Source organism: Lontra canadensis, unplaced genomic scaffold, assembly GCF_010015895.1.
Source record: "Lontra canadensis isolate GAN:19392208 unplaced genomic scaffold, GSC_riverotter_1.0 scaffold25, whole genome shotgun sequence".
Taxonomy (NCBI): Eukaryota; Metazoa; Chordata; class Mammalia; order Carnivora; family Mustelidae; genus Lontra; species Lontra canadensis.
In genome coordinates, this window is record NW_022631019.1 from 17,807,315 (window position 1) to 17,833,977 (window position 26,663).

General features: G+C 39.6%; 1 protein-coding gene and 1 pseudogene across 1 annotated transcript in view; one reads left to right on the forward strand and one right to left on the reverse strand.

The window, feature by feature from the left end:
* The window catches only part of CLIC4 (chloride intracellular channel 4), a 67,727-nt gene that overhangs the window by 21,826 nt on the left and 19,238 nt on the right, over positions 1-26,663 (forward strand). The window contains exons 2-3 of the mRNA XM_032863791.1: positions 11,532-11,641; positions 23,449-23,574. Coding sequence (XP_032719682.1) covers positions 11,532-11,641; positions 23,449-23,574 — 236 coding nt within the window. The remainder of the gene's footprint in view (positions 1-11,531; positions 11,642-23,448; positions 23,575-26,663) is intronic.
* On the reverse strand, positions 15,715-18,487 carry LOC116871326 (annotated as a pseudogene).

A 26,663-nucleotide genomic window follows, 5' to 3' on the forward strand; every position in this document is an offset into this window, starting at 1 on the left:
GCTTAGTGGGTTAAAGCCTCTGCCTTCAGCTCAGGTCATGATCTCAGGGTCCTGGGATCGAGTCCCGCATCAGGCTCTCTGCTCGGCAGGGAGCCTGCTCCCTCCTCTCTCTCTGTCTGCCTCTCTGCCTACTTGTGATCTCTCTGTCAAATAAATAAATAAAATCTTTAAAAAAAAAAAAAAAGACACTGCTTCCAGAGTCCTTGTTGTTAACCATCGTATTAAGTGATTTCTTTCTGCGCGGTAGACACTTGGTGAGCATTTGTTAAATAAGTGAGTAAATGTTCCCTCTGTAAGCATAAAATTCAAACTCCTTAGTTTGGTCTGGAAGATCTTTCACGATCTGGCCCCCGCCAATACTGCTTTCTCTCGCACTCACGCTGGCTCTTGCACAGCTGGCTCCTTCTCATGCTCTAGGTCTAAGAGATCTTTTATGTCATCTTCTCTAAAGTAGGTGCTCCTTATCCTTATTCTTACTACTTTGTTTCGCTTTTGGCACTTACTATAGTATATGTTTTTAACTTGATATATTATCTATTTATTCCATAAAAATCTAAATTTCATGAGGTTTCAGGTTTTATCTGACAGTTGTTTCCCCAGTGCCAACTCCCAGTGCTTGGGAGACAGGAGGCAGGAGGTCCTTAGTAAGTATGTGTTGTGTGTGGAATAAATATGCCTGGATCCTGGGCAAGGGGGTGCTCTTTCTGGGAACTGTCCCATAAAGGAGGAAGAGAGCCCATAGCTTGAACATCAGTGGTAAGTGCTACCCAGCCCACTGAAATCCCAGAGCAAAGTCTAAATGGCAACCTGTAGAAAGTAGAATTCATTGTAAGCAAACCAGAGCCCCGAGTGGCTATTCTGCCTCCTTTAACTTACGTTGAGAACTGTGTTTTTTCTTTCCTTACCAAATAAATGTTTTTATTCTTCCCGCTACTCATAACTGGAGATACATGGTGAGGATGATTTATGATTGTGAAAAACGGAAAACTCTACCTCAAATTGTCTTTAGCTCCCAAGGAAACATATGTAACATGAAATAGGTCTGGGTTGGGCTCCCTTCTTTGTTTGCAATTCTCTTGGCTCTGTTGTCTTTTGGTGTTGGGTGCAGCCTCTGGCTTCGGTCACGTTGGCCACAGCAGCCACAGGTTTCATTCACATCCAAGGATTTCCTCCTCTGGTGTCTTTGTCTTAAGAGCAAAGACTGGGACTGGATCTCATCACCAAGTTTTGCTGCTTATCACTGGCAAGAGGAATGGAACTATCATGACTGAGAATCAGTCCAGATTACTCCCAGCTTTGGGGATTGGGTCATCACCCACTGTGTCCCTTGAGGGAAGGGTGAACAGATGCCTGATTAAAAAATGGGAGTTCTAGCAGCAATAAAAAGTGGGAGAATGAAAAAAAAAAAAAAGTGGGAGAATGGGTGTTGGGCAGGCAACTCTCAGAGTTTGTTGTAGTGGCTTCTGTGGTTTGTTAGCTCTGTCCCAAGTTCACCTGGAGAACTAATTTAAATTTTTGAGAAGCCTTAATCTGAAAGGTTTGCCTCTTTCTTTCTTTCTTTTTTTTTTTTTTTTCTATACTGATCACCTGGAGTTCTTTATAACTCCTGAGGCTTTCATTGTTAGCAATCAATAGAAAGCTAATACATAGTAAGGCATTTGCAGCAGATGAGGTCTTATGGGAAGGTAAAACAAAACAAAACAAAACAAAAACGTATGCCATCACAGTGAAGTGACAGTCTAGCCCAGGAGATACAGTGCAGGAATATGAACAGTAAAGTAATAATACACAGTAACCATTTAAGAGATCACAAGACAACTGAATATTAATTGTTTAATAAGTGGCACAGGCTTGCTGTTGCTTGAAGTTTGTAGATGCAGACTCTTGAGCTCCACCCTAGATCTACTGAATCAGAAGCTGCATCCTCTCAAGATCTTCTGATGATTTGTGTTGATCTCTGAGTCTGAGAAGCCGGAGTCTAAGTTGAGAGGACAGGTGACTGGTTTGGGCCAGAGTGATCTAGAAAGGTTTCTTAGAGGTGACGCTTGAGCTTCGCCTGAAGGACAGGGGCAGCAGTGGGTATTTCTGTGGGAGAAAAGGGGATTTGAGTCACAGAAGTGTCCAGGTTCATGTGGCCCGTTGTACAGGACAGATGGGAGGGGGTAATGGAATCACGGTATAGGGTCCTCAAGAACGTGGGTGGGGAAGTCATCTTGGGAAAGGAGAAGTGAGAACTTTTGCAAAGATCTAATTTTAAAGACTATTGTACATGTTTATAGGCTCCTTTTTATTGTTAGTTCAGCTCTCAGCTGCATTAGGTTATTGAATCATAATTTGGTCATTTACTAATGAAACAGAACTGAGAAACTACAGGAAGATGAATTCTTTCACTTTCGACAGGTTTAATTATCTACAGTTGTAGGTGGAAGAAGCTTAAAAAACAGAGCCGTATCGCTAAACCAGGACATTTAGCTAAGACTAAATTGTGGGCTAATTTGTGTATTTCAGTGATTTCTTCCAACAGTCTTCAAGTAACCTTGAGTCTTGATGACTTTAGTAATTACTGTAAATTTTAGAAGTTTATTTTATATGGTTAAGCACAATTATCTTTGTCTTATACTTTTAGTTGCTCCTTCCTTTCTTTATATTTGAAAATAAAGTGAAAGGACATATTTTTGAATAGTTTTGAATGATTCCTCAGTTTGGTGATTAAGACTAAAGCAAGAGAACATTGAGTTTCCTGTTAACAGCTGAATTACTAACTCAGAGGAGGAGCCATGGCAAGCTCTTAAAACTGAAACTCTCAAAATCGTGATTTATTGGGGGATGTTTATGACACTTTCGAGAAAATATTAAAGTGTTATTTCAGTTGTTGGGAAATGTGGCTTTTTTTTTTTTTTAAGGTTTTATTTCTAAGTAATCTCTGTACCCAACATGGGGCTCAAACTCAGAACCCCGAGATCAAGAGTCACATGCTTCACCGACTGAGCCAGCCAGGTGCCCCAGATGGGGAATGTATTTTGAGTTACACTGTATCTTATATTGAGTTTCATTTTTAGTGTGTTTTCATATTCTTAAATTACTCAGATTCAACTTTGTAGAACATAGGTAATACAAAGGTATGAACCATGCCTTTTCTTATTCATCACTGATCTCCAGTATTTAGTGTAGGTAGGGCCTTACATGGTTGATGGATGATTAAGAAATATAAAAAATTTTAATTTAAAAATACTGATTTTTTATCTGTCCTTGGAGATGATATATAACTGGTACAGTAAAAATGAGTTATAATTAGAAACTGTTCGTACAAAAGTGGAAATTAGATGAATAATATAAAAACTAGTAATTTGGAAATAATTTTACACTTTGAAGTTACAGGAATAAGAACAATACAGAAACCACCCAGTTTACCTATTAACATGTTACCCCATTCACTTTATTATTTGCTCTTTCTCTTAAAGTTGCACACATTGTATTCCCTAAGAGTAGGAATATGTATCTGGTATCACAACATTATAGTTACCAGCTTCTGTAAAGCAATCTTCAACCGCCCACCTCTTGCCCCAGACCACTCCCCCACCCCCGATGCCCTTCCAAAAGAGAAAACTAAAAGGCCAAAATGCTTAAGTGACTTACCCAAGTGTAAAGTTCTGTGGTTTCTAAGTGGAAAATCCAGCTGTTTTTCAAGTCAGGTGTTGGTCCATGTCCCTAACGTCACAGAAGAATCTTTTTTTTTTCTCCTGATAAGTCCAATCAATTAGTAATATAATAATTAAAATTTGTAATTGTTCTTCTAAACCAGTTACAACCATCCCACAGAATAAAAGACTTGATCTGCAGAGGGATCTTTGTCACCATAATGTCCTTAACATTATATTTGGCAGTAAGATAAGCCCTTAGAATGGTTATTGTTACATTGTTTTGCTTCTGCTTCTTAGTTTGTATAAATAAGAATGTTCTTGATTTTGAGTGTCTAGGTGTTTTTGTTTTGTCTTGTTTTGTTTTTAGATTTTTATTCGAGCAAGTGAGACAGAGTACAAGCTGGGAGAGGAGGGGAGTAGCAGAGGGAGAAAGGAGAGAAGCCTCTCCCACCAACCATGGAGCCCCAAGTGGGGCTCAATCCCAAGACCCTCAGATCGTAACCTGAAGGCTCAGGTCATGAGTCCGTCCCTTAGCCAATGGCTTAACTGACTGAGCCAGCCAGGCGCCCTTGAGTGTCGTAAGTTTTAAGGGCTTTTAGGTTCCTTTGATTTAAGTTTCGATATATCCTGCATTGAGGACAGATAGAGTAGTATTCCTTTAAAGTAAGAGAGGAGGCTGTTATTTACCAAAACTGTGTCTAACGAATGGTGACCGGGTTGCTGGTCTACAAAGAGCAGAGTCCGGAAGGCATCACGAGGAATTCAAGTTCAAAGTCTAACTGTGGCGTAAACTTCTTTCCAGTCTTTATTTTTGGCATGATTTTCCTCTGTGTCAGTATTTACCAAAGTGTAGTCTGTCCATCAAATGCATCAGAATTAGAATTGCTTGAAGTGCTTGTTAAAAATTGCAGATTCCTGGACCTCACCAAAGACATACTGAATCCAGATGTCTGGAGGCGAGGCCTGGTAATCAGTATTTTATTTTAATTTTGTATTTATTAAAGATTTATTTATTTTAGAGGGAGTATGTGTGTGTGTGTATGTACACACATACGTGGGGGTGGGAGGGAGCAGGGGAGCCTGATACGGGGCTAGATTCCAAGACCCTGCGATCATGAACTGAGCTGAAGGCAGACACTTAACCGACTGAGCCACCCAGCTGCCCCTGTCACTTTTGTTTGACGTTATTCATATGTTTTGGGTGGAAGACTTTTATTTGCTTGCTTTTTTTTTTTTTTTTTGAAATGAAAGATTCATGTGTGTAGTACAAATATCAAAAAGTGTGAAAGGGTTCTAAGCCCCTGTATTTGTTAACTCCTTCAGTTCCCATCAGCAGTCCAACTAGGTAGGTCATCTTATCGTTGCCATTTTGTGGAAGAGGAAAACTGGGCCCAGAGAGACTGAATCACTTTTTCAAAGTCACACAGCCAGGAAGTGGTGGCATTCTGTGGGTGTGGCTCTTAGTTAACCACCTTCCTCTGCTGAGTCAAAATATATAAGGATGAACTAGATGAATACATGTGAAGAGCTTGTCTGGGGAGAGTAGAGCGTTCCTTTTCAGTAAGGTAAATGTTTTGTATGGAGCTCAAACAGCCTAGCCTGCAGTTTCATCTAACCCTGGTAGCTGGGTATCCTCATGTCATTTCACACGAATCTGTTCTCCCGTAAATTGCATAGAACCGAACCAGGAGAGTAGACTTAAGGGCCTGGTGGTACTGAACCAGAAAATGGTAGCATCTGAGGTCTTTCCCATGCCCTGCTGTTGGCTGATTTTATTTACATCACCAGAGCCTGGGATATAGTAAATGCTCCGCCATGTATCCTTTGGCTCCATTTGTGGGATTAGTTCCACAATTCTTTCCCCTTTCTTATTTTCTGGAAGAATAATGTAGGGATTCTAATGACTAAGTGCATGAGCTGAAGAACACATCGTTAGGCCTTGAGTTCTGTGCATGAAGCATCTTTATAGTCAAGTAACATTTACAAAACTCTTCCCATATGCCAGGAGCTGTGTGTACCCTAACTGATTTGACCCTCTGGTAACGTGGTGTAGGAAGTCAAGTTTCACAGATGTTAAGTAATTTACTGAAGATTACACATCTAATAAGTAATGAGGTCAGGATTCAAATCCTCTTGAGTCTGATTCTCAGCCTTGTTTCCTTCATGCTCTGCAGAGCCCGTAGAAGGCGATGGCTTATTGAACCTGAGGACCTAGCATGTTCCTAGCATGTGGTTAGGAAAAACTGAAGAAATGAGTAATAGAAAGGAGGCGATTTTGCCCATTTATCATGTTGTTTTGAGACTTTTAATCTAAGCGCAAGCCATTTTGTGTATTCAGACAGCTAAGTGAAATAGGATCCACACTAAAGGTAAATAAAGCCTTAAAGCTTTTAAGTTTATTCTTTTGGCGACATGTTGTGTGCATTCCCTAGAAAATGTGTCAAGGAAAATAATTTCATGGTCAGGAGCCCATTTTTACCCTCAGGTTCCAGGCTTGTCTTTCTTACCCTAGTCAACCATCACCCCCACCACCAGTCCCTCAAACACAAAGAAATAGAGAGGAACGAAGTTCAAGCTCACCTTCTTGGGTGTTTTAAAATGACTGTTCTAGCAACTGATTAAACTAGGTTTTCTAAGTGAGCCATTCCTTAACCCTGAATTAGTAAAACATTAAAATATTTATGGCATCTGCCACTGACCCCTCTTTAGCAAGGTAGGAGTTAATCTGGCAGTTTCTGATTAAATACTGGTATTAGGCAATTCAGGAATTACAACAGAGGCCTGGAGGGAGAAGGGTGAGAAATAGTGTATAAGAGAAACCTCTGATAGCAAGTTAAATAAAACTACCCCTTTTAGAAGAACAAAACCTAAATGAATGGGAAGATTCATCCTTTATCTGGAAATTGGCAATTATTTCTGTCAGTGGAATTCTTCAAGTTTTTGCTTTATTTGGGTTTTCTCATTTTGGGGAAAACATTATGGGCATGTACGTTTTTTATATAATATGAAATAATATTTGAACTATGTTTTCCAAGTTAAAATCTTGTCTAGTATGTGTATATTCATACTTGTAATTTGTGCCTGTATATTTAAAACAGCTTTATTGAGATATGATTCATATATCATATAATGCGTCCATTTAAAATGTACGGTTCAGTGATTTTTAGTGTATTCACAAAGCTGTGCAGCCATCACCACCGTCCAATGTTAGAACATTTTTAGCGCTTCAGAAGAAATCCCTGTATTCGTTAGCAGTCATTCCCAAACCTTCTTTCCTTCCTGCCCCACAAAAGCCCTAAGTAGGTAACTACTAATCTACTTCCTGTCTCTGTGGATTTGCCTATTCTGGACATTTCATATAAATGGAATTGTGTCCTATGATTTTATTTTCTGACCGGTTCTTTTTATTTAGCATACTTTTTCAAAGTTCATCCAACTTCTAGCATATATCAAATTACTTCATTGCTTTTTATTATTGAATACTATTCCACTGTATGGATATACCACATTTTCTACATTTTTAAATTTTACTTTCTAAATTTAATATGTCTGAGAGACTTCTGCTTCTGGGAAGGCAGAATAGATGAGTTTTTTGGGGTTTGTTTTTTTATTTTTTGCCCTGATCTATCATAGACTCAGAGCTAGAGGAGTTGGCAGCTGGAAACACCAAAAGGTGCAGGCAACACTCTAACAGAAGTCTACTCTCTCTAGCCAGAGGACCAGGAAAGGGACAGTGTAGGCTTAAGACAGAAGACTCAGGCAGTAGCTGCTCTACTTCACACACCGCAGGGAAAAACTGTGACTGTACTCCTGCCCTTGCCAGCAAAGGCCACACAGTTAGCCCAGACTTCACCGTCTGAGTGTGGTCTGTAGTTAACAGATCCTTTATCGATTGGCATCGGGTGGTCTCCAGTGGTTTGCCGTCACAAATGGAGCTTCATTGTTCCTCTCTCTGGTGTCTTTGGGCATCTGTATAAATGTTTCTACAGAATAAACTTGTACATGTGAAATTGTTGGATGAATAGCACAAATGAAGCCTTCAAAAATAACTGTTAGATTGATGACTTCAAACTATGGAAATACAGAGGAAGTTTGATATTTTCAGTCAACTTTTTCTCTGTGTAGAGCAGGTCACTTCTAGTCTATCTTCCAGTTTATTGATTTTTTTCCTGTCTCCCTTCCATTTGGCTGTTCGGCTGTGACATCATCCTCTGAGCTTTTTTTTTTTTTTTTTTTTTTTTTGGTTATTTTATTGTGGAATTTCCTACTGGTTCTTTACATCTTCTGTTTCTTTGCTGAGGCTTTTTTCTGTGTTTTCACTTGTTTCAAGCTGTTCATAATTTCTCATTAAGGCACTTTTACCACGGCTGCTTTAAAATCTTTATCAGCAAATTCTAACATCTCTGTCATCCTGATGGCGACAGTACTGATTGCCATGTTTCATTTAGTTTGCTATGGTTCTTAGTATGACAGGTGAGTTTTGATCAAAACTTGGACATTTTCATATTATGCTATGAGACTCTGTCTGGATCTTGTTTAAGCTTGGTTTAAACTTCTCTAACAAATAAGACTTCTCTGACAGGGCTCTAGAGGAGGGTGGGCGGAGAGATGGGCGACAAGGACACTGCCTTGTTACAACCAGATAGAGAATGAATAACTTGTGGCCTCCATTGATACCCCTGGGGCAGCTACCATTTCTGCTTGGTGGGGGTGGGGGTTCCAGTTCCCTACGTTGTCGCCATTGACAATTCTTCTGGTTGATTGTGAACATCCTGACGACTGTATTCTGGGCCTCCTCTGACACCCCTCCACCCCAACCCCGAGTGGGGAGGAAGGAATAGGTCTTCCTTTTACTGGCTGGCAGGGTTGAAACACCTGGCTTCTTCCTTGGCCCCCTTGGACACAATGCTGGAGGGCACATTACAGCCTCCAGAGGGTTGATTGCATGAAATTGAGAATAAAATGATGTAGATCATAAAAAAGTTATATATAGTGTGATCACATTTTTAAGAGAGAAAAGTAGTACGTACACAGAAAATAAACATCCAGAAGATTAAGCAATTAGTGAATGGTTCAAAGGTAGGGGAACTCCGACCTTCTGCAAGGGTTTCAGTTTTTAATTACTTTTAAAATAATGAGTGTACTGTTCGAAGCGGTAAAAAGCAAAGTTCTTTTTTTTAAAGGTATACTTTTCTTAGGCACTGTTATTAGATATACCTACATGTTAATTTTTGTTATAATAAAAAACTGGGTGTAGAATAAGGTATCCTGATTTTCAGGGTATAATGCTTTCCGCTATGCCAGAACGTCCTCCTCAGTCGATTGTACCAATAGGTTATGTTCAACGTAGTTCATATTGAAGAGCATGCTTTTGATCCTTTCCCTGAAATGGAATTTTATTGAAATGTTGAAATGGAACTTTATTATGACAACATGCATTAAAGGGGGAAGTTTTTTGACTTAGGACTTCTGGAGATCTGAATCTTTCCAGTTTCACTACACTTGATGAAAACATTATCTGGTTACTACCTCTCAATCTTCTCATGCTATTAAAAGTTCAGAAAAACTTGTACTTGGCAGTTTTTCTTATTTGAATTGTCATGAGTTTTGGGAGTAGTTGATTAAAATAGCAGCTTTTCAGATCTATCTTGAAAAATGCGTACTTTTATTTGTGTGTGTGTAAAAAAATAGTTTTGCAGAGTGTATGAGATATGCAACAAGCTTTGGATATGCCTGAGATTTTAAATTTTACATCGGTAAAATTTGCTAGAAAATTATAGGCAAGCGGCTGGTGAAAGGAAAGGGGCCATTTGCATCCCGACTAAGTCTTCATGTAGCGTCCGTGTCCCAAGATCCTTCTGTCTGAACTCCAGTGTAGGCTCTGCAGATCGTCGTAGGAAATGGTGGTGTGGTGGTTTTGATCTGTAGCCCGTCACTGTTTTTCTCCAGCTTGCCTTGGGTTTAATGTCTTTCCAAGTGCCTGTATATAATATCTTTATTACAAATTCTTTACCAATATAATTATTTTAACACTGCTGTGACAGGTATCTTGGGAAATTATGGTACAGTCTATAGATAAAACAAATGGAGTAGGACAGGGTAAGTCAGACTTGTTCTTTGTCTACCAACCTTGACTGCTTTTTCAGTAAGTCTGAAATTTGGTACACGTTTTCTTATTGTTCTATTTCTGCTGCTAAGCATGTTAATACCAGGAGGGGAAAACGAAACAAGAATGATAATAAGATTTGAGTATCTAAGGCCACAACCTTGTATAAAAATATTAATCATCAAGCTATATAGAAAGATAATATCTTAATTTCTTATCTGTGATAAACTCACTTGTATGTTATCCGTGTTCCATAGGTGTTGGGATGGCCAGCATCTTCAAAAAAGCAACTTTGAGTTCCAGTTACTTTGTACCGTAGGATGACTTAGTACTATGAACTGACTTGTACTTTGAAAAAGGACTCATCCTGACCTTCCCACCCCGGTATCTCCCAGTGTGTAGAGCAGATGCTTTGCTTTGTGATCTCCTTGGGTGCCTGTAAGAAAACGAGGGGATTCCTAGGCCCCACCGAGAAATTCTTCTGAATCAGTATCTCTGGCTATAAGGCCCAGAGAGCCTCATTTAAAATGCTTTTTTAGGTTATTCTTAATCACATTAGAGTTTAAGAACTAGACCTTCTTTGGGAAGTCAAGTTTCTTGCAAGTTGCAGTACGAGTAATTAATGTGATTCACTCTGGCTACAGTTCTGTGTATGTTTCATTTCTGGTAAAGAATGATTAGAAAGAAAAAAAAGAATTCAGTTGTAACTCTCTCATGCTGTCTGTTTAGGGTAGGATTCTGGAATCCTCTTTTTATGCCCATGTATTTTGTTAGTTGTGTTACGTTTCATCAGGTAACTGCTTTATTTATTGTTTTACTCCACCGTGTCTCCCCATTAGTTTAGGAATTAGTAACTCTACTAATGTAGCATCTTACTGAAATGACTTCTGAATATTTTGAGAGTTACTTTAGGATAATAAACAGAACTTGAGCCATGCATCTCTGAATGAGCTGTTGAAAGTTTATTTTTGGCTTTCTCCACAGACTTTGTGGTGGAGATGGCTGTGTTGCTCCGTAGCAAGTGTCAGAATGTTCTCTTCCAGCATGCTGGCTTGCTTCCCCTGCTCCAGTGCCCAGTTTCCCCCCTCCCTCCTTTGTAAACTGGCAGCATATGTGACAGAAGTAAAGATCTGTCCCACCCTGATTTTTAGGAAAATTCTATCTCATCATTGAGCTAAGGGAAGTTGTCAGCTGCTCCATTCATATTAAGTAGGGTTACAGATAGTTCTTTTTAATAAAGATATCTTGTTATTTTCTTGCTCCTTGAAGGAATGTGTAAAATAGGATATGGGATTTTATAATGAATATTTTTTTAAATGGGTGGGTGTTGGTGATTACTTTATTAACTCTTTGGAAACCTGCAAGTTTTCTCCTTTATGGTGCCCTATTTAAAAAAAAAATGCTGTCTCACAGAACAGGAGATGACTTAACATTTCATAAAATTAATTAAAAAGGCAAATTAAAAAATTCACTGAAATTAGCCACATTTAAGCGCTCATTAGTTATACGTCACAAATGACTACTGTATTTGGTCAGTGGTAGTACAGATCGTTTCTACCACTGCAGAAAGTTCTCTAGGACAGTGCTGTAGCAGAGTGGCCATTTTTAAGAAGGTTGGGGGGGCAAATGAAAGAGCAGAATAAGAGACCTGAGTTTCCACCCTTCCTTCTACAGCGCAACTTCTTCTGTTTTCTCGAACCCTTGTGTATAAGTCAGGAAAAGGTCTATCGTTTTGAGTATCACCACCTTAACCCTGTTCTCCAATGTTGATTTCTCTTTCCCAGGCTGGCAGTGATGGTGAAAGCATAGGAAACTGCCCCTTCTCCCAGAGGCTCTTCATGATACTTTGGCTCAAAGGAGTTGTATTTAGTGTCACAACTGTGGACCTGAAGAGGTAAGACTTCGTTGCAGTTTGAAATCAACTTAAGTTGAGTATATACTGTTTTCAGTTTGATTCTCTCCCCATTCCTCACTTTGCGTGTGAATGTTTTCTAAAGGAAATAAATATTAAAGTTGAGCTGATTTGTGGGCAAATTTAACTTGTATAAATATTATGGATAACTCACAGTGTCAGTAAATTGCGTTTACTAGCCACTCAGTATTTTTAAGAACTTATTGTTTGTTTACCTTTAATTTCAAGAGCCGTTCCAGGAGCTAAATTTTAGTGTGGATTCAGGAATTCAGTTTTGACTTCCCAGTGTAAACGTGGAGGTCCGAAGAACTTTTTCTTTTTTTTTTTTTTTTAAAGATTTTATTTATTTATTTGTCAGAGTGAGCACAGGCAGACAGAGTGGCAGGCAGAGGCAGACGGAGAAGCAGGCTCCCGCTGAGCAAGGAGCCCAATGTGGGACTCGATCCCAGGACGCCGGGATCATGACCTGAGCCAAAGGCAGCGGCTTAACCAACTGAGCCACCCAGGCGTCCCTCCGAAGAACTTTCTAAGCAGATAGCTTATTGGTTTAGAATGTTCCACACACATGGTGTGTATAATCTGGATCCTTGAAGACAAGTGTGGGGTTTTAGGAGGATGAATGCTGCTCTGGTCTGTTTGATTTATTCTGCTTTTCAGGGAATAATGGGAATTTTCTGTAATATGATTTTAACCATATTTGGTTAAATATATTATAAAATAAGAGTGATTGTCTGTGGCCCTGTGATTGGTCTTGCTAGTTGAAGAGTTGTCTCTGTCTCTCCACAGACTAAAGTAGAGAGGGCTGAGCAGAGCCCTGATAAAGTGTAAGCTCTCCCTTAACTCAAGAGCTTCTGTTTTTCCTTAGCAAACAGGTTTGAGGTGAAGGACGTTCATAATTAGGGAAAAAGACACTTAAATCAAGGGTTAAGAGCAGTTACACTAATAGAAAATCTAGGATTGGGCAGTGGAAATGTATTCCTCTTGACACAAAGGCAGCAACGTGGTTTGCTGCTTATTATTTTAAGCGACTCAGTCACGAACAGTGTCCAGAAAGACTGTAGACGGGCTGTCACATGGGCGCGTGGTGGAATTCATGTGTGTTATCCCTCCGGGTGTCACCAAGTAAGTTATCTGGGAGCTGTCATCCTGTTCCCAGTTCTCAGCTGGCATTCCCTGGACTTCTGTCCGTTTCTTACACTTTATTCTTTAGTTACTGCTAGTGCACTTCTTTGAGATTTTTGGAGACTTAAGGTCTATTTATTGAAAATAAGCCGTGGAGTCTTCCAGGAACCCCTTCAGTTACATATGGGAATGCAGAGGTAAGTAAGCCTCTGGGATAGTGAGAGCTCAAACTACGGGCTCTTTCAGGGATTTACCTACCTCATTTTGGACAGAGCTGCTGTAAGAATGAAATAATTCATGCAGTTACCCTTCTATTGATGTTTTTTTCTCCCTACATGCACTCAAAAAGGAAGTTTCTCAATGTAACTTCTAAAAATAGACCATGCTACCAGGCACACACCCTAACTGTGTCTTAAAATACATGGATTTCTCCTATCCCATTTTTGGCTTGGAGCAAGTGAGTTGACTGCCACGCTTCGAGAAAGCCTTCTTTGAGCAGCTCAACACAGTGCTTGATTGTGGTCCCTACCGGTGATAGCGCCGTGAGCCAGGGACTCTGGTTCAGGAGAGGAAGTGGGCTCAGAATGGCTGTTTCCCTTTTCCTGTACAAACTCCTGAAGACATTATTTCTGTATGTTGGTTGATCTTTGAGGACTTACAAGTTCCAGAGTAATATACCTACGTGTAAAAATTCACCCATGGGAGGCAGGATGAAAGATTCAGGGCTTCTTAATTAGTCAGTATGACCATCCAAAGAAGATGTCTGTTTATTTTCTAGGGCTTTGTATAAAATCAACAGAGAACACTTACAATTGGAGCCTATACTAGTTTTCTTTAGAAATCTTAGGTCACTGGTGCATCTAAAACATGCTTCCCAAGGGCCAGGGAAAGTGTAGAAGTAGTACATGACCATGAATCCCCTCATCACCCCCAGGCCCCAGTCGTTCGCTTTCCCCTCGCAGATACCACTGCATTTTGGTTTGGTCTTTAACCTTCCAGACCTTTTCTATGAACTTAGACACTTAGAGTCTTGAGTAAGATTTCAGGAGAGTGAACATGGGCTCAAAAAACTGTTATAAAGTTGTAACAGAGGAGTAAAACACTCCATAGTAAAAAAGTACCGTTCATAATCTTAACGTTAAAACTTTAGATATGACTGTTCTTATAAAACTGTGGGGGAGGAAATGCCTCTAGTGCTTATTTTCTTGCTTCTCCTGGTAATTGCTAATTCCTTGCTGAAGAGGACTGATCGCAGAACTAACCGTTGGTGGAGAGCAGTAAGACTCAATTGCGAGCTATTTAGAGACCCACTCTGTGCTCTGAGAAAATTATCGTTACATGACATTTCATCCTAGAACAAGCTAGTTTCCAGTTCTGGCACCGTGTGACACGTTCTCTTTGAATGGCACTTGGTGTTAATGGCTCTGCTGGTGGTACTCCTGTGCCCCTGTGAGGCTCGGCACAGCCTCCTGTTGCTCGCCTGCCAGCGCTGCCTTCATGCTTTGGGGGGAGTCATTTCTAAACCTCATTTTCTGTTCACATCGCAATTGTATTACAGAACTTGTAGATTAAAAAAAAAAAAAGTGCCCAGGTTTCAGAAGGATTTTAGGCTTACATCAACCACCATTTAAGCAAAACCTTCAAGTAAATATAAATGAAAATATTAAAATATGGGGGCATATTTAAAGATGTTATCACGTGTCATCAAATGGGAGCAGTGGAGGAGGGAGAGAGCCCTGGTTCTGTGTGGAGAGAGCCCTGTCACTGGTTTCCCTAGGACTCTGGGCAGGACGCCTCATCTTTGGAGGTCAGTTATCTCATTTTTAAATTCATGAAAAAGGAAGGAAAACATTAACATATCTTCTTCAGTGTTCACTATGTGCTAAAACACCATTCAAGGTCCTTTTCACTATTCATTAGACCATTTTCAGACCTGTTGTTGAATAAAATTCATTGTTTTATATCCTACTTCTAGGCTGACAGGTTTGTGGCAGTGATGAAAATCTTTGAAGACTTCTGCTATCTTCATTACACCCAGAAATTTCTTTTTTTTTTTTTAAAAGATTTTTATTTATTTATTTATTTGACAGCAAGAGAGAGAGAGATCACAAGTAGGCAGAGAAGCAGGCAGAGAGAGAGGGGGAAGCAGGCTCCCCACTGAGCAGAGAGCCTGATGCGGGCCTCGATCCCAGGATCCTGGGATTATGACCTGAGCGGAAGGCAGAGGCTTAACCCACTGAGCCACCCAGGCGCCCACGCCCAGAAATTTCTAAATCAATGATCAACATCTTTAGATCAGCAATCACAGATAAGCCTAAGAGGCAGGCAAAGGGAAGAGAAAGAAGAAGGTGTGACAACAGTAATCTGCTGTCACCCCTGTCTATTATCTTTGTCTCTGTTTTTCTGACACAGGTGCATGCGCACATGCACACACATGCACAGACATGCACACACACACACACACACACACACACACGAGATGCTGACTTGGATATAAGTGAGTGTCACATACTTGCTAGGTAAGCTTTTCTATTTTTTTTAAATTATTTATTTATTTGTTTATTTGAGTGAGAGAGAGAGAGAGAGAGAGAGAGAGAGAGAAAGAACACTCAAGAGATGTCAGCGGGAGAAGCAGACTCCCTGCTGAGCAGGGAGCCCGATGTGCGACTCGATCCCAGGACTCCAGCATCATGACCTGAGCCGAAGGCAGTTGCTTAACCAACTGTGCCACCCAGGTGCCCTAGCTTTTCTAGTTTTGAGAAATGAGAGTGGAAATGAAAAAGAAATTAGTTTTTTTTAAATTGATGGCACTAGTTTATTTCCCTCTTAAAAGACCAACTGCAACCAAATGAACATAACCTCAAGATTTTATTGTCTTCATAATATAATAAAATATGAAGCTAAAAAAAAATTAAAAAAAAAATCCATGAAGCTTAGAACTGGATCACTTGGCCCTTTCTCTTCTTACCTCCTCCCAGTTCAGAACGCTTGCATCTCTTAATTAGCCAGCATTCTCTTAGATCTGCAATTGGGCTGAACACATTCAAGCCTCAGCACAATCTTCTTTGTAGTTTTAGCCTTTTTCTGGGAAATCAGCTTTGTAAGCCAACCATAGCCACTCTGCTTCCTGTCATAATGCCGCTTTCCCTGTGCATAAAGAGAATCTTTTTTCTTTCTTGTACTGTGTCACTTTGTGGGGTTGGTTCTTGCCACCCTTCTAGAAAGTCCAGTTGGTTTTAGGAACGTTCACCACGTTTGTGAGAGTGCTATCGGTATGGAAAGAAATTAGTTGTGTTTTTTTTTTTAAATTAGCTTTTTATTGTAAAAGCAGTGACATATGCTATATTGCCAGTGAATAAAATCCCTCTTCCGTGATAGTCTCTGAGAAAATAAATAAATTGGAGAAGGCTGCTTTTAAAAGATCTGGGAAATGTATGCTTCTGTTCCCATTTCCTCCTTAAACGCTGAAACTTTCTCATCCTCTGCATTGTCACAAATGGTTTCCTTCTGCTTCACATGTCAGCATACCATTTGTAAGGTATTGTGTAAGACTCACTTGTAAGTTGCTGTAATAATACCAAAGTTTAAACTTTAACAGTTTTGTAACCATTTAACATGGAGCCATAGAGCCATAAAACTGATAGTTCTGCCTATCTTGAAAGTCATTTATAAACTCAGAACAAAATCTGATTTCTAAATAGATTCTTCAGATCGTTTGCTTTCCTTGTCATGTTTCTGTGGTTCCATCCTTCTGAAAAATGGCTTCAGGAAGCTGAGAGATAAGTTTGGTTTCCAGGTGGTGACAGTGGTGTGAATGACACATACAGAGAGACTGAATGGAATGGGACAGGCCAGCCTTTCCGAGAAACTCTGCATTTCCTGCTGTTGGCCAGTCAGGAGTACATACTCCTTTCTTTCCCTCTGTGAGGTTGACTTGAGCTACGTGAAGCCCTTGTTACCCCTGCAAATCAAGATATGTGTTTCACTAACGCATTCTGAATCACAGAGATGCCCTATGTGTGTGTTTTGAGGGCGAGGGGACAAAAACACGGAGAGAGACAGACAGACATGGACAGTCATACAGAGAGAGAGCACGCTTCACTGCCACGTCTTCTGGTCTTTTTCAAAATGATTTCAAAGATGATAGATCCTGTTGACATCCCTAAGAGCTGAAGTAGAAAAACATTATTGGTGAATGCTTTTCTCAGCCTATCAGTGTGTAATCTCTCTCAACTGTGTTAAGAAAATCTCTTAAGAATTATATAAGCTATATTTGAAACCTTTTGGTGGGTCCTGTTTTAACACGATTGCTCTGCAAATTGACGTTAAAGTAGACAAAGATTTAGCAGTATACCATGTCATCAATATAAAATCCTCTAACTATTGCATTGGGACACTTAGACCAGGACTTAGTAACCGGGATCTTGGTGTGTATGTTTTGGTGAATCCATGATTCATTCATTCAGCTGGTGACTTTAGTCAGAATATGGCAAACCTAGTGAAGAATAATTAATAGGAGTAAAGTATTCTGAAACAAATGGAGGATTTTTTTGTGTTAACTTTTTTTTCATACTCGCCAGTGTCCAGTATTTTCTTGATTTGTGTGGATGAATTTTATGCCTTGAAAATCAGTACCTTCAAAAAGAACTCAATTAAAAATAGAAGTTTTAGGGGGCCCTGGGTGGCTCCGTCAGTTAAACATACAACTCTTAAGTTTCGGCTCCAGTCATGGTCTTGTAGTGACCTTGAGTCCCAGGTGGGCTCCATGCTCAGCAGACTCGAGTTCTCTCCCCCACCCCTCACCATGTACACATACACACGCTCTCTCTTTCAAATAAATAAATTAATTAAACCTTTAAAAAAATATAAGTTCTACATGCTTAATATATTTTCCCTCCATTTAGTGGAGTCAGCTTGTTACAAAATTAGGTCATCTTTAAACCCCAGCTCCAGTGTCCTGTGGCCCTACTGCACTCGTTTTATAAGAAGCAGCTGGAACTGAGCCACTGGCCCAGTGTTCTCCAGTTGTCGCAAGGGTACCGAATCAAACTTTAATTGAAGTTAAGCCACTTAAGTTGCTTAAAGTATTAGGTCCCTTGAGGTTTCTCCTATTCCTCCTTTCCCTCTCTGTCTCGTGTTATTTTGTTTCTCTTTATTTCCTTTTCTTCAACAAGAAGCAAAATGAGCAAGAACAGAAGAATTTTTTTCATCTACTCTGACCCCCCCAAAAGAGAGAGAGAGAGAGAGACTACTCAGATAAATAACCTTAAAAACAAGAAAACCCCCAGACATTGAAGAGTATTTGTGCTCTTATCTCATGGCATGAATTATATGCACTTTGCTTTTTCTAGATGTCACTTAAGGGAATGAGTTTGAATGAATCGTTGAGTATTTATTGAAGGGCTTTTAGGAGCTAAACCACAGATGTCCTGACATTTTTAGCCATTGCCTGTCCATTCGGTTTCATTTCTGTCCCACTGCACTTTCGGAAATGTTAAGTTTCTGTGCAGCGTCTGTAAAATGAGCCTTTGTGGGTCAGACAAAACACCTGAGGCCTTGGGAGTACGGAGTGAGATTCTGCTTGGCTGATGACTCCATCCAGCTTCTAAGTCACCTCTGTGCTTGCAGCTTGAAGTCCGTTGATCCATTTAGATGTGTCCAAGTTTCTTTTGGGACCTACTTTGACTTGGAGTAAGAACCCAACATGGTTTCTCTTCATCTCAACACTTAATCCTAGAGAATAGTTTCACCACCTTTGTTTTTTAAAAATCGATACAGCTTTTCAGCAGAAACAAAGTGGACTATTCACTAGTCCCTGATATTAGTAGAAAATTGGTAGTCCTTTGCTTAATTTCATTTTACTTTATGAGACTTTTTTTTTTTTTTTTTTGAGATTTCTTTATTTAGAGAGAGAGAGAGTGGACGGTCAGAGGGAGAAGCAGACTCTCCACTGAGCAGAGAGCCCTATGTGGGGCTTGATCCTGGGGCTCCAGGATCATGATCTGAGCCGAAGGCAGATGCTTAACCGACTGAGCCACACAGACACCTAACTTATAAGCCTCTCTTAATCCAGTTTCTTATTGCCATTCAGTTAATGCTAGATAACCAGTTTTGAACCATCAGACTCAAGTAGAGTTTAAAAACTGCCAAGACTCATCTCCTGCATAATGCTATGTTAAAGTGAGCCTGAAAGCAGGCATGCATCTCATTTGCATGCTTTGGTTTAGCTCATGCTCTTATTTTATTTGATCTTCACAGGCAAAGCAGGTCTTACATCGCGGTACAGAGCAGGAAATCCAAAGAGGTTGTGATTTCCTTTGTCACGTAGCTGGTGGATGGCAGAAGTATCCAATTTGGGGCTTTAATCAGCCAGGTCCTTTTTATTCAGTCGTTGGCTCTTTCTTCTCTACCATGCCAACTCTATCCCTCTCCTAATAAATATTTTTATTTGGAGAGCTAAAAGCTGTCATAATTTATTATAGAATAGCTGTTACTTATTTTGTTGCCCTCCCCCCATGGGTTATTGTAAAGCATCTATCCTCTCTCCCCCTTTAATAACTCTACCTTGTTCATGAAAAAATTGTTTGTAAAACACAGATGTATGTTATTACCTTACATTTAGGTATTAAGGGACTGTTAGTCATAAAAATGTTGATGAATATATTTTATAACTTTGGAATGAGAAAAGTCTTATTTATTTATTTATTTATTTATTTTTAAAGATGTACTTATTTAGGGGCACCTGGGTGGCTCAGTGGGTTAAAGCCTCTGCCTTTGGCTCAGGTCATGATCCCAGGATCCTGGGATCGAGCCCCGCATCGGGCTCTCTGCTTGGCAGGGAGCCTGCTTCCTCCTCTCTCTGTGCCTGCCTCTCTGCTTATTTGTGATCTCTGTCATATAATAAAATATAATAAAAAAAAATCTTAAAAAAAAGATTTATTTATTTATTAGAGAGAGTGACGGTGGTTGGGGGAGGGCAAGAGAGAGAGAATCTGCAGCAGACAGCCTGCTGAGCTTGGAGCCCAATGGGAGGCTCCATCCCATGACCCCGAGTCATGACCAGAGCTGAAACCAATTGATGCTTAACCAACTGAACCACCCAGTTGCCCCCACCCCCCCCCTTTTTAGCTTTAAAATGTTAAGATTTGAGGGGCACCTGGGTGGCTCAGTGGGTTAAAGCCTCTGCCTTCGGCTCAGGTCATGATCCTAGGGTCCTGGGATCGAGCTCCGCATCAGGCTCTCTGCTCGGCGGGGAGCCTGCTTCCTCCTCTCTCTCTGCCTGCTTCTCTGCCTACTTGTGATCTCCGTCTCTCAAATAAATAAATAAAATCTTTTAAAAAAAAGTTTAAAATGTTAAGATTTGAAAATAAATTATACACCCTGAACTGTTAGGGTTTCTGGATCCTTGGTTATGTACAAGGTCTTGGTGAGTTGAGGAAGAAATAAAGTGAAAGTGGGAACATCTGTGAGCTGTGAGTGGGAATGTGAGGGTGACTGAAGACCAAAGATGGCGTGGTCTGGGACCTCTTGGAATTGTTGGTGATCAAAGAACAGGTGGTCAGGGCGAGAAGTAATAAGGACTAACCAAACAAACCAAAGAAATGAAACCTAGAAATGGACTAGTTCTGATCTGGAGTGGAGTACTTACATGAATTCCAGGAGTCTTATGGCACAAGTCACCGTTTAAATAAATGTGGATCTGAAAGACTTACTCAGTTTTCTTGTATTCCTGTCATTCTGTGCTCAATTTTACCTTCTCAGACCAAAGCGTGCTCAGGAAGGGAATCAGAATTGAATATCAAATCAGATTTTGACTTTTAAAAGTCCTTTTTCAGAGCTTAGGTACTTATACAAGTTGATAGAAGGTAAGTTTTATTTTTCTTTGGTTTTATATTTTATATTTTTATGTTTTATTTTCTTTGGGAGGGAGATGGGCTCCAGAGCTCGGATGGGGGGCGTTCTGAGCTAGAAAATTTAGACTGATCAGATCATTAATAAGCCTTTGTAATTTTGGAATGTAGTCATAGATGTAGCACATTCCAAATCTTAATGGGGTGGAGGGAGAAAAAAGGGGGAAGGGACCGTGAAGGAGTATGTGTAAGACCAAGGAAAATGGATAAGCTGGGATGAGTAGAGATTTTGAGGTACACTCTATTTTTAAAATCTTATTCAGTGACAAAGTATTTCACCTTCATGGTACACTTAGAGATATCCTTTGTTCAAATTCTCTGCATTTGTGTTAAGGAAGGAAGGAAGGGACATAATAATAGGTAGGGGGGAAAGTTCTTTGAAGCAGTTTTTTGGTGCCTTTTTAAAGTTTTCAGTTTTTTGAAGTTTATCTTTTTAATTATGAAAGCTTTTGAGCATATGCAAGAATAGAATAAACTTCCCTCTAACTTCAACTCAGTTATTGAGATTTTACCCATTTGCTTTGTCCCTTTTTTTCTTTTTCTTTTTCTCCCTCCTGATATGTTTTAAAGCAAATCCCAGAAATTCTGTCATTTCACCCCTCCATACTTCACCGTACATCTCCAAGCAGCACATACGTTTTCTTACCCGACCACCCTGTCATTATCACGTCTAGTCCCCAGCGTATGATCCGATCTCCCAAATTAGCTCCAAAATATCTTTTTTTTCTTTGCTTGGTTTGTTCAAATCAGGATCCAAACAAATTCTACTCATTATATCTGGTTGTTATGTCTCTTAAATTTTTCTTAATCTGCAGCATTTCCTTCCAACTACCATTTGTGGCTTTTTTCCTTCATGCCATTGACTGGTAGAAATCCATTCTTTTGAACTGTAGAGTGTCCTGAATTTTGTATTTGGCTGATTGCTTCTTTGTGGTATCATTTAACTTTGTCCTGCATCTCCTCAAGTTTCCTAAATGAAATTTTTGGTCTCAGAACTCCTTTGTACTCTTAAATTATTAAAGGCCTCAAAGAGCTTTCAGTTATGTGGATTTTATCTATCGACTTTATTATAAATTAAAGCTGAGAAATTTAAAACGTATATACTAGTTAGAACAATCATGATTTTGTTAAATTGTAATTTTGTTATCCCAAAAATATTTTTTTAAAGATTTTATTTATTTATTTATTTATTTGTCAGAGAGAGAGAGAGAGAGAGCGAGCACGCGCATACACAAGCATTTATTTTCCAAAATAAAGTTAGTTAGAAGAGTGGCATTGTTTTACATTTTGGTACATTTCTTATGTCTGCCTTAATAGAAGACAGATTCTCATGTCTGTTTGTGTATACATCACTTTGTGATACCACACAACTAGTAGCCTACGATTCAGGCATGAGGGAATGAGGGTGGAAAAACTAAATGATGTCTTAGTATTATGAGAATGGTTTTGACCTCATGGACCACCTGGTGAAAGGGTCCCATGGATCGTACTTTGAGAGACAACTGCTTTAAGAGGCCTGATTCTAGATTCAGTTTCAACTTCGGTAAGAATACTTCATAGATGTTGATGTATGCTTTGTATTTTATCATTAGGATACACTCGCTATCTTGTCATTATTATTGATCCTAGGATTCACTGGTGGGCTTAAGTGAGCCATTTTGCTTTTTAATAGAGTGGTGCCAACATTCCATGCTATTAGTAGTTGTAAGTATACATTTTCACCATCTTTATCAGTGTTCTGTGTATTTTCAGTTTTTCCTAATTAATAGAAGAGAGATGTCATCATAGTTTACTCTTCAATTTCTTTGCTAATTTTTTTTTTTTACATTTTTCTGTGTGTTCACTTATTTGACCTATTGTGTATCAGTTTATGTTGGCGCCTATCTGTTTGACTTGTTGATGGCTTTTTAATGAACTTGACAAAATTCTTAATCTAAGACATATTTGAGCCCTTCTTATTCACTATAATATTTTGCCCTTCTTTGTTGTGTTTTACCTTTGGTTATGCCATGTTTTATATACTGAAGTCATTTTGACTGGTGATCATTTTCCTTGTTGAGTGTGAACTTCTAGGAAAATGGAAAACTGGTAGCTGCTGAATTTGGAATCTCATACTTAGAAAGGCCTGTAGGATTGAGCTGCTCTTCTTCCTGACTTTACAAGAAAAGAAAAAAAGGAAGACCTAGAGAAGTTATGGTTTACTCATCCATACAATGAGTTGGTGCTGGAGCTGAGACTAGAAACTGTTTCCTCTCAATTCTACCACCATTTCTAATAAGCACTTCAGTTGAATTTAGAATAAGAATGGGGGCCTTTGTCTTTTGGTTAGTCAGAGATTCCTGATTTTCTTATCATGAATTTTGTGCTTTGTGAAGGTTTGCTTCTTAGTAGAATAGTATTGCAGCTGTTAAACTAGTGGAAAAAATACTGCGACTTTTCCTTTTTTTGAGAGAGAGCGAGCGAGCAAGTGCGAGCTGGGAAGGGTAAAGGGGAGAAAGAGAATCTTAAGTAGGCTCCATGCCCAGCATGGAGCCTGATGTAGGGCTCGATCTCACAACCCTGAGATCATGACCTGAGCTGAAATCAAGAGTCAGATGCTTAACTGACAGAGCCACCTTGGCGTCCCCCCAAATTACTAATTCTTCTACTCATTTTCAATTTTATATACATAAACATTTAGAAACACTCTGAGTATTTAAAGTATTATTGCCTTCCCAGAATAAAAAATGATTCAATTTTGACTGTTTTGCTTAACAGGAAGCCTGCAGACCTGCAGAACTTGGCTCCTGGGACCCACCCACCATTTATAACTTTCAACAATGAAGTCAAAACGGATGTAAATAAGATTGAAGAATTTCTCGAAGAAGTCTTATGCCCTCCCAAGTGAGTATCAAAGAAAGATACGCATGAAAATATTGCCATTCTCTTTAAAGTCTGGTCTTTTCTGGCCCTTAGAGATCTTTCTCTGGATGGTACAGGAGTTCAATGCATACAGCATTAACTTTCAGTGACTAGGGCTTCTCTTCATTCATTATAATGAATGCTACAGTTAATGCTACACTGATGTCAGAACAGGCTTCTGGCTAGGCCAATAAGCATAGGTAGGAATGTGATTAAGCTATAGCGTATACACTGAAAGTAGGTTTGGGATGTGAGAGCTAGGTTAGGAAAGACTGGTTCTTTGAGGGGAATTGGTCCCCAACTGAGAAGAGAAGAAATGGGGAGAGACAGATTCAGACTGAACCCAGCTGGAAGCTCCAAGCAGGCGGTGCAGGTTGCTGGGGGATTTCTTATCAGGTCATTTTAAAGGTAACTGTCTGAAGCTGTCACCCAAGGGAATTGACTTTTTAGACTGTGTCCCTGGGATTCAGTTTTTATTTAAGTATTTCTTTGAAGTGTTCTAGATTCCCAGGTCCTGCACATTAGTCCACATGGTCAATGATTTTAAGGTACTCAACTAGAGGTACGGGTGAGGGATAGATGGACTATAATGACAGTTACCTGAGTTGCAAATGTGCCGTTTTGCATTGTACTGTAATCTTGGCATAGGTTCAACACATTAGGGTTTGCTTTAGGCTTTTCTGGTTTCATTATTCTGAAAAACTGAAATGTTTTTCTTCTGGCCCAAGCCTTTCTTGCTAGTTGATTTGACTCTTACTCTCCATATCCAGATAAATTTCCCAGAAAGGGGATTATTGGGTCAGAGGGTTCTAAAATAATCAGTTACTCAGAATTTACTCATTCATTTATTCTACAGTTACTAGGCAACAAAGCCTTATGAATACGGTGGTGAATAAGACATAATTCCTATCCTCAGGAAACACACTCTAGTGTGGATGGAGAGGTCGTGGTGTGGTGAGGGAAAGTAAGTAGAACCAGGAAAGGCTTTAAAAAAGAATGAACACTTGGATTAGCTTTAATGTACAAAAAGGCATCTCACAGGTGAATGAATGAAGGAACGATGGGCATTCCAGGCTTTCTTCAACTGTAGGAACAACAATTGTAATTGTTCCTTCTTGCTATTTTTCTCAGAGGTTATGGACATGAAGATAATGGTAGAACCAATATAAAAATATTCTGGTTTCTTAGCAGCTTCTGTAAGATGTATCATAGCTTTTTTAATTAGACCTTGCAAATAAACATTTTCTTCCTTCTTCTTCTTCTTCTTTTTTTTTTTTAATGTTTTATTTTTAAGTAATCTCTGCATCCACTGTGGGGCTCAGATGTACAACCCTGAGATCAAGAGTTGGATGCTTCACCAACTGAGCCAAGCAGGCACCCCCAAAATAAATATTTTCCCTTTGCTTTTTTTATATATAGAAATCAACTTGATTTTGTTTGGGCATATTCATAGAGCTACTCTAACCAGAGATTGTCTCTTCTTTCAGTTTAAATAATTTAATTTAAAACTTGGGAGATCTTTCAGTTCTAAAGGGTTCACTGTGTGCTAAATTGAAGGGTATTTTTCTTGTGGGTTTTTTTTTTTTGCAAATCATTTTATTTTATTTTATCATGCTAAATGTACTCTTTAATCCCAATCCCTATTTCCATTATTTTCCTTGTCTTTCTGTTATAGCTTATATTCTGAAGAGAGTTTCTAAATAAAGTTTTAAAAATTTCACTTTGATTATAGAAGTGAGTACTTTAGGTGTTACTGATGCCTCTGCTGTTACTAACGAACATTCCAGTGCTAATTATGTGCCATGCATTGTGCACTGTGGATTATCTCACTCCTCTCCAAAACTTTGTGGAGAAACTAAAGACGAGGAATCTAACTTGTCCTAGTTTTATAGTTACTGGTGGCAGAGCTCTTCAAAGCCTGGCCTATAAGACTTCAAAAACCCGTGTTTCTTCTGTTTTCTTCCTCCTCTTTTTCTATTTTTTATTTTGTTGAGTTTGACTTTTACAAAAGAGGTGAAATGTAAGTCTCTAATTGGGATTGTGCTTTAGTGAGTGTAAAATTGTAGGCCGGCTCAGGCTTGGAGGAAAGGCAGGAGAGAAATCAAAGATAGTTTCTCCTGCGATGAGCAAGTGGGCCTGAAGGTGGCTGTCAAACTAAATTTAATGAATCCATTTTAAGAAATAGGTGAGGCTTCACTTCAGATGAGTGAGATCAAGACCTGAGCCAAAATGAAGAGTCAGACGCTTAACCAACTGAGCCACCCAGGAGTTCCCCCAGTGAATTTTTATTTCCCTGCTTGGAGCAGCCTGTTTCCACGGGAGTGCTGTCCCCTGATTGGGCTCCACAGCCCCTGAGGTGACAGACGGAGACAGCAGAGTCTTTATCATGCAGAATTGTTTCTAGAGGAGGAGCTGGAGGAAGTTCTTTCCAGGACCTTAGGGCATTCCTTTCCCTTCCCTGTGTTCTAGGGCATTCAAGGACGGTCCTGGCTCTCTGCCTTTCCCCTCCAGAACAAGGAGGGCCTCGGGTCCTTAACTAGGGCTCATCCTCCTCCTAACAGCTGAGTGAGAGCCTTCTTGTTTCTAGACTGAAGGAAGAGAAAAGGCAGAGGAGTTGCGCAAGCTGGCAGACCAGAATCTAGCATTTTCTAATAACATGTTTTTGGCATTTGATGATACTGAGAACAGAGTGTTTTTGTGTGAGCGCTTCTGATTGGGTCATGACAAAGATAGATCCAGGCAACTGCTTGTTCCAGAGTTGTTCAGAATCTAGAGACTATTGAAGAGCTTAAAGCAAGAAGTGTTGCTGGTCTGTGTGACCAGTCTACACGGAAAGAAGAAACTTTATCTATCTTCTCCTCTGGGGAAAGTATTTATAAATATATATTTCATTCCCCTTGCTTGAATGGAGGGAATACTTTGTCCAGAAAAGCTTTGAAACTTGGATTTTTAACTGAGGCAGACCTGTGTGCATGGCTCACTTTCTGATGACAGGATAGAAGGGAAGGGGAGTTGACGGTTTCGGAGAAGGACCCTATAAAGTGTTAGTAAGCCTTTTTTTTTTTTTTTTT